General features: G+C 38.5%; 2 protein-coding genes across 3 annotated transcripts; one reads left to right on the top strand and one right to left on the bottom strand.

Moving 5' to 3' along the window:
- Nucleotides 1–244: 244 nt before the first annotated feature.
- LOC5573276 lies at nucleotides 245–2,388 on the top strand. Of its 2 annotated transcripts, XM_021843339.1 has the most exons (4): nucleotides 245–478; nucleotides 536–744; nucleotides 812–1,559; nucleotides 1,653–2,388. In XM_021843339.1, exons 3-4 carry the CDS (start codon nucleotides 823–825, stop codon nucleotides 1,960–1,962), a joined length of 1,047 nt encoding a protein of 348 aa, XP_021699031.1. In that variant the 5' UTR covers nucleotides 245–478; nucleotides 536–744; nucleotides 812–822; the 3' UTR covers nucleotides 1,963–2,388. The 2 variants fall into 2 exon arrangements, with proteins under 2 accessions (XP_021699031.1, XP_001654489.1); XM_001654439.2 differs by having other exon boundaries at nucleotides 245–744.
- Nucleotides 2,389–4,355: 1,967 nt separating this feature from the next.
- Nucleotides 4,356–7,670, bottom strand: LOC110676244 (ADP-dependent glucokinase). Its single transcript, XM_021843338.1, has 3 exons — nucleotides 7,111–7,670; nucleotides 6,876–7,040; nucleotides 4,356–5,386 (listed from the first exon to the last, which is right to left on the bottom strand). The coding sequence occupies exons 1-3, from the start codon at nucleotides 7,455–7,457 to the stop codon at nucleotides 4,411–4,413; spliced, it is 1,488 nt and encodes a 495-aa protein (XP_021699030.1). The 5' UTR covers nucleotides 7,458–7,670; the 3' UTR covers nucleotides 4,356–4,410.
- Between the last annotated feature and the right edge of the window lie 247 nt (nucleotides 7,671–7,917).

Below are 7,917 nucleotides of genomic sequence, written 5' to 3'. Positions count from 1 at the left end.
CAAAATTATCCGTGCTCGTGGAGCGGCATCACTTTTGTTCGAAATTGACATTTGCTTACTACCGCCACCTAGTTCGCAGTTGGCCAAATGAAGTATTTTTAGCATCGGGCGTAAATTTTCACGTGACTATGTTTTAAATTGACTTTTTTCTAGCTGTTACGTCTGTTTGTCTGTAAAATAACAATATATCTCATTGTTTTTTTAAAGCTATTTTTCAAGCATTCTTCCGTACGGAAAAATGACAGCTCCATTTGATTTGCACGGCAGGCGTTATGAAACGTTACGAACTTTCGCTCTACTTGTCAACTGGATACAGCTCAAGTAATTTGGACAGCTGAAGTATTTCTTGGGGATTGCTTGTCCTATCCTTTTGTACAGTACTTACGAAGTGGATAAGATAATCCAACAGTGAAGTGGCTGCACAATACGACAAAAGAATCTAATTTGTTTAGATATTGTTATGGGTAGATTTTTTTAAGTGGGTGCTTTTTACCCATTGCGAAGAGCTATCGTATTGCAATGTTTTTTTTTTCAGTGTTATCTGCAAGAAAGCCGACAAACGGCTGCGAAACTGCTGGAAAAATCAGTTCGGGCGGGAAAACAAAACCATAAACATAACTTTAGTCGTTAAACTTATTCATCGAGTGAAATCCTGGAAAAATAGTGTTTTACTGGACGAGTCTAGAATGTAATTTATTTTCATCCAATGATTTGTTCAAATTTGTGATTGTTTATCGTCGAAAAGTAAGTAACTTTTGTGTCTGTTGTGTTTTCAAAGGATAATTTATGGATTTGTTCCAATATTCAACAGCATATTAAAGAATGGCAAATCTTGACACACCTCATCGTATTCGACCGGCGCTTACTGAAATTGCAACAGAGTTGGGTATTCTGCACCCGGCATCTGCTTCACTTGGAGTAAATAGAAGAAATGCATTGAATCCTGGTCTGATCGATAGTCCCGCTGCCAATATTCCGGATAGCTATCTCTCACCCAGGATGTCTCCAGATGAAGCTGTCATCCAGCAGCGGGGACGTCGTCGAGTCCCCATTATGTGGAGCCCAGAAAAGGGATTCCAGTCCCCGAACAAGACACCAACCAAAAATATTTCGGCTATGACGCTAAGAAGCTCCCCTCGAAAACGTTCGTTAATCAAGGAGTTGTCCAACACTCGTGTTTCGGAAGCTGAGACGAGTTACCCTTCGCCAACGAATAAAAGAAACACACCATCCAAAGGAGCCCTTGGAAGTGCGAAAAAGATACGTTTGCAGGAGGGGTCGATGAATCGCTCCAAAGACGAAGTTCCTCTGGAAACATTACTCAGAGGATTCAGTCAGGAACAGCTGATTGCTATGATAACTGGAATGGTACAGACAAATCCAAGATTCGAGGAAATCATCCGATCTGAATTACCCATTCCCGACATAGCACCATTGGAGGAACAGTTATGCTACCAGAAGAAAAATATTTGTAAAAGTCTTCCTGCGACGCGCTTGGTTAGCAAAACAGATAGTCCGGCTTATGCTAGGGCTGCAACGCATTTGGCTGCATTCAAAAAGTAATATCTGAAGAAGGACTGTAACGCAATTGTTGAAACTCTTGTGATTTATTCGTAATCCATTGAATAACCTATTTTTTTCTTATTTCGTAGAACTCTTATCGATCAGGGCCAAACACTGCAGAACTCGAAACATTGGGATGCTCTACTGGATTATGTACTCATGGCATGGAACTACGTTCGCTCAACCCCGGTCTGGGATAATTACGCTCACAACTCCATACGCAGGCACTGTTTCAAAATTCTGTCATATCATGCCAACACCGCACTGAAAAATGGATCCACAGCTCTGGGAAAAGATAGAATTGAGCGTTTTCATGCAAAATTGAAATCGATGGCTACAGATTGCGAGGATATCAATGATTGCCATTCTTGTCTTGGATATCTTTTGAACAATGTATGAAACGTGTCAATCTACTAACTATATTATAGGATCTAGCTAGCTCATGAAGTTGACTGATTACGCTTCCAAAATCTTGGTTGCAAATGAACGGAGTGAGTCAGCCATTGATCGCGCCTTAACAACATTAAGGACGGTATCATTTTAACATTCTCTGATTTTATTATTGTAATAAGTCCGCAAAGTTCAAATCGATTAATGTTCAAATCAATTTCAAATTGAGTCATGTTGTACTCAAATTTTTATTAGGTGTATCTGGTCGTATCATGAAAACAATGTTCATTTTAATGTAGCTATGATTAGCATGAGGTGATTGTGTGGCCAATATTTTTTCACTGCGCTATGACTGATGATCGCTTGTTCAGTAGTTACGTATTTTTACGCTATTTGGAGAATAATAAATAAATGTTTAACAAGAGAAACGATTTACTTTATTTCGACTTCTGTATTGACGTAATTGACCCTGTTAGATAAGCTCGAGATATTTCAAGCAGAGTTGCCGCATAAAATACTGTAAAGCCCCAAGCACAGAATGAGCGGCAGCGCGGTACAACGGCAAAACGGCAAGCCCATCTTGAGCTACACTCTACTTGTCAAGTCAATGTTGAAAAGGATTTAGTCAACTTGGGATTGATAAGTAAAGTGTAGATCAAGATGGGCATGCCGTTTTGCCGTTGTACCGCGTTGCCGTTCACATTGTGCTTGGGGCCTAACTTTTCATTGATTAATTATCTGTATCTCTCCATGATATGGAGCCTAATATCTGTATTTCAAATCTGTTTCCCTAAAAATTTAGATGAAAATGACAACTACACTAGAAATTCAAGGGAATACCTTGCACCTACACTAGGGGCCTTCCTTAGCCGAGTGGTTAGAGTCCGCGGCTACAAAGCAAAGGCATGCTGAAGGTGTCTGGGTTCGATTCCCGGTCGGTCCAGGATCTTTTCGTATTGGAATTTTCCTTGACTTCCCTGGGCATAGAGTATTATCGTACCAAACCAGAGATCAATTTTAGTTTTGTTTGTCAAACTTTGGAAACAAACATTCGAGCTGAGAATGCATTTGTATGAAGCTGGAAAGCGCCTACAGTAAAATAGGTTGCCAGAATAATTGAATGTTTTGTTATTGAGGAACTTGTTGCTAGTTCTCTTTGCGTAACTCTCCATCCATAGACTCTGGGTAATACAAGTAAGTACGGTGGGTAGTTGATCACCACTTTTTCTAACCCGCTATTGCTAAATAAATAGCCTAATTCTTTTGCATGAATTGTGTATAACATACAATGTATAATTGTGTTCTTGTGATTTATAACGCAAACAAGTAATAAGGTAGCTCGGGGCAAGTGAGAATCCGGGGTAAGTGTAGTAATTTGTGGTAAGATTTTCAAAGGGAAATTCATAACGACTAGGAATGTATTAGACACAAAATATGATAATTTTACATGTGCCCTACGTAAAACATGTAATTAATTAATAAAAAATCTTCATGTCCGGTGTAAATGGGACCTTCCAAAACAAACATTAAAAGATTTATTATCAACTTTTTTTTTTTTTTTTAAATTTCGATCTCTGTTTTTGAGAATTATGTGCAATAATTGGGTTGTTTAGTGATAAAAAATTCGCAGTTTTTCGCAGCCTGATCCAAAGAGCACAGTTTTCCAAGTGTAACACGATTTTATTGCGCTTTAATATCTTAATTTTGATATAGTAAATGATTAAAATAGATTTAATTCCGTCGACGCAATGACATTTCCATTTACATAATGACAGCTCGTCCCGGAGTAAAATTTGCCGAGGGGTGATTCAAACGCGATTTCCATACGAAATTCAAACGTGTTTTAAAAATAGTTCCAGGGCACGGAAAATTATGAAACTTTGGATTCTGGCTCAGTTTTTAACGTAGAATCAGAATATATAAAAAAAAGGATACCCCTAAACAAGCCAATTTGTTGAACCTGGATCACCCCCTGAAAAGCAAACAACAAGTTTTGTCCTTGTCTTTGCAAATATAAGTCCATTTAAAGCTCTCTACGGCTCATTCGATAGGCAATGAGTTAATCTTACTTTGTACGCTTTCTGACAGTAACAATTTTCAAATAAAGTTAATCACATATTTACTTGAAGTTGTGATAGTTTTCTTAATATACACTGAAAAATATAGCGGATTGTCTCAGCGTTGGATTAATTACAATTTTGAACCTGTACGGCATTTGAACTGCAATCTCATTATCTTTGATGAGTGCTTGCCAAAATTTGAACAGAGACTACTTTTCAATTCAGCTGAAAGAAATGGCACATACATGATGAAGAAAACACAAGAAGTCTTAAATTTAAAAAAGATTATGTATTTTTTCTAGGTAATGTAGGAATGTTCAAACATAAGTAACGTTAGGGAAATTAAAAAGTTTCAGTTATTCGTTTATTGAATTGGAATGTAAAGAGAATTTTATTTTTAAATTTGTAATATCAGTCCTGCTCCGGAAATATTATCACCGGCTCCAGCGGTTTGTTTTGCAATCTTGCAAATTAGCACAGGCGCAACACAGATTTGCACCTCAACTGGTGGCTGTCCATCAAAATTAAATGTTTCATCCCAGCAAGAAACTGGGTCTTCTTCGGAGAACGGAATGCGATCAGCTCCTTCCTGCGCAGATGTTGCAAAACTATCGTCCAACAGTCGGAATGCAGCATCCGGATTAACGATTGAACTGGCACATACATGACGATGTGCGGTCAGAGACGCTTTGGCCGCTGCATTCTTAGTATTCTTCCATCGGTTATTTTTGACTATGAGTATGGCCTGGTAAGCTAAAGTATGCAAATGAATCCGAGTAATCATTCGCCGCCTAGAGTCGCTAGATCGATGCTTGAAGTAATCCTCGTTGAGCATTTTAAAAACAGATCTAGCCTGGTCGAGTGATATCGCAACGCGAGGATTGCAATCGGCAACTAGTGAGATCTGACCAAACTCTAAGACCTGCCTCAAATTGTCCAATTCTTGTTCATTCATGCCGATGGAGTCACAGTATGGCATAACATCTTTTAACAATAGTTGAATCAGTTCCAATTCAACGAAACTGGCCATTTCGAAGTGGATTGACGTATTAGGAGATTGAGTCTCCATTTGATTACGAACTTTTTTGATCCTTGATTCCCGAACCCCTTTTTCATAAAAATAATTGTCCATCATCTGAAGGCCACTGACTACGAAAAGATGTGGATTAAATCCTGGCAGTGCTTGTTCAAATTCTTCTAGCGAGCTTATTAAAGGGTTATGGTGATCATTGTGAAGAATGTATCGGTTTGCTCGTGGAGATTTCAGTGTTCCCCATTCGTCGCCAGTTTTGTACTCCAAAATTAGATGGATATCGTCATCTTCTATCAGACTGCCGGTCAGTCGCACATCTGGTCTTAGGTGAGATTTGAGTCTGAAAATAATAATGATTATAAGTAAAATCAATACGTTAAGGTGATTTAAAGGACTTCTTGTAGCCCCTCAACTGCCACGTTTGGCTTATTGGTATAAGTGAACAAATACCTCAAATGATCACCACGGTTGCAGCTGAAAGCATGGCTGTACCATAGCATGATGTAGGGGAATATACGTATTCTCGTCAGTCTAAGTCGATGCCGTGCTACTTTTGCAATTTTCTCGGACATCAGGAACCAAATTACTTGTTTGTCTGTTCACATTTATGCGCTACTTAATCCTCTATCGATTCACAGAATTGTTAAAAGCTTTTTGGAAACGTTTCGAATAGGTCTTGTCAGCGTGACTATTGTCGGCAGCCTCGTTTTCATCGGCAGCTTTCCCATAAGAAGGTGTAGGTGAATCTCTTCGGCAGATCCAAATCAGCCGCATTTTGAGGCGAATTCATTTGAATTGATCACATCTTTGGCAAAAATGTTTGTTCAGTCTCGAAAATCTCGTCAGTGGGAAGCTGACAGAATAAAGAATCATCTGAATGTTTTCATTGGTGTGCTTTGGTAGAAAAATACGGTGTATTTGGCGTTTGAAATTTGGTTGCTGATAATAGTCGGATGGTGCCGAAGCCGTAATTCACCCTATATGTTACATCTTCAACTTGAAGATTATAGATTGTCAAATTGATTTAGGACCTAATCAATATTATGTATTGCGCATTTCTTTCACCACTGAACTATAGCAGAAGTTTTTACAAGTGCGGAAATGCTAATAAAAGTGCGCTATTGCTTCAAATCGAGTCGGTGTCTTCAGCGGGGTTATTCCTTGAAGTCCAAACAATAACCCCGCTGATGACACCGGAATGATTCGATGCAATCCCGCACTTTTATTCGCATTTTCGCACTTATGAAGCCGCTCTTCGCAGTCCAGTAGTGAAAGAAATACACAATATTTCTTTCACCACTGGACTGCGAAGTGTTGTCCGATAAGTGCGAAAGTGCTGGATACATCGAATCATGTTGGTGTCTTCAGAGCACTTATTCTTTGATTTGCGAAGAATAACTTCCCTGGTAATTTTTCATGAACATTTAATTTAAAATCATCAGAATGCTTAACATGAGGATTCCCTTTGACTTTCAAATAAATGAGGATACTTGATTGAAAGCATTCTAATTGAAATTGTGCTCATTTTCTGAAGAAAATATTGCCAAATTTCAATATAAATCTGATTCCCAAAATAGTTTGCATTATATAGTCCACTAATTGAATGATACTTGGTCAAGAAACACCAAACTCTCTCCAAAATTGAATAATATGAAGATTACAGAGGGTCGCATTATAGGTGACTAAAACAAATAAATTTCAGGGTCTTTCCGGAGAACTATTGCTAGCTTCTGGAAGACAAAGATATCTTCCGAAAAAATGAATCATGGACAGTTGTATGACCGCGATTCTCATTGACTATGTACGTCACTAAATTAAGAAACACTTACTTGGACGACATTTTTGCGCCCAAAACCACATCGGCACCCTCAGCAGCTAGTCTAGATCCAATTACCGGGGCGTTTCCGCCCAAAGCCCATCGCGGCTCAGCTGTTTGAGATTTTTTCGCTAATCTCACGAAGTTCTGAAATAAATTTCTGTTGGAAGTGAATCGTCTGAAAATGAAAATCACAGGTATTTCATATTAGGTATTCACACACATTTATTTGGCTTATCAATACTCACTCTGCAGCAGCGCCACGCTGGAAGTAATATGCAAAACTCTGCAAAAAGTCATCCTCGGTAGAGATGTCGTCTATGTTCAATGTTTCTTGTGATAGTGATTCCTCGATTCCGCTGGTAAAATTAAGAAAATCTACAGCCTTCACATATAGATCACTGCACGACCCGTAGCCTATCGCAACCCGTGGCTTGTCGACCTTGAATTCATGTTCCAAGGCTTTGAGATTTTGCAAAATCTTCGTCAGACTTTTTAGATCGTTTGATGCTAGATAGGCCTGGTAAATTATAGAGAATAATGCCGCAAACACACTTATCACTGTTAACAACGTTAGATTGGACGTGATTCCCATGACGGGAAAAGTTAGAAAAAAGATTTGAGTCTAAAACTAAGAATTCAACAGTCATCCAGTAAAACAGACTGGGTACTAATGGTATTGATTAAATTAACAGAGAGCCGGTTTGGGAGAAGTAAGATAACGGCTATCGAAAAGAAGCAATGAAAAATTTGTGTACGTTTCTTATGTTATGCTTTTTTGTTGTAGTTCGCGTGGGTAAACAAATATGCATGTGCTATGTTTACAAATACTAGCGGCATAAAACGGTTCTACACGCTCGTTCAAATCTACTCAAAAGAGAGTAAGTTTGACTCACTTTTGAAGTTTCAAGTAAGCTGTCAAAAGTGAGTAACTTTATTTTATCAAAGTGAGTAACTTTTTACTCAATCATGAAAGAAAACGACCTTACTCACTTTTGAGTAAACACAAACATATTTGACTCACTTTGTAAACGTCAAAGACTTGTGAAAATTTC

Source organism: Aedes aegypti, chromosome 2 (assembly GCF_002204515.2).
Source record: "Aedes aegypti strain LVP_AGWG chromosome 2, AaegL5.0 Primary Assembly, whole genome shotgun sequence".
NCBI classification, from domain to species: Eukaryota; Metazoa; Arthropoda; class Insecta; order Diptera; family Culicidae; genus Aedes; species Aedes aegypti.
The sequence above is the reverse complement of the archived record's forward strand: the minus strand, read 5'-3'. Positions and strand labels throughout refer to the sequence as shown.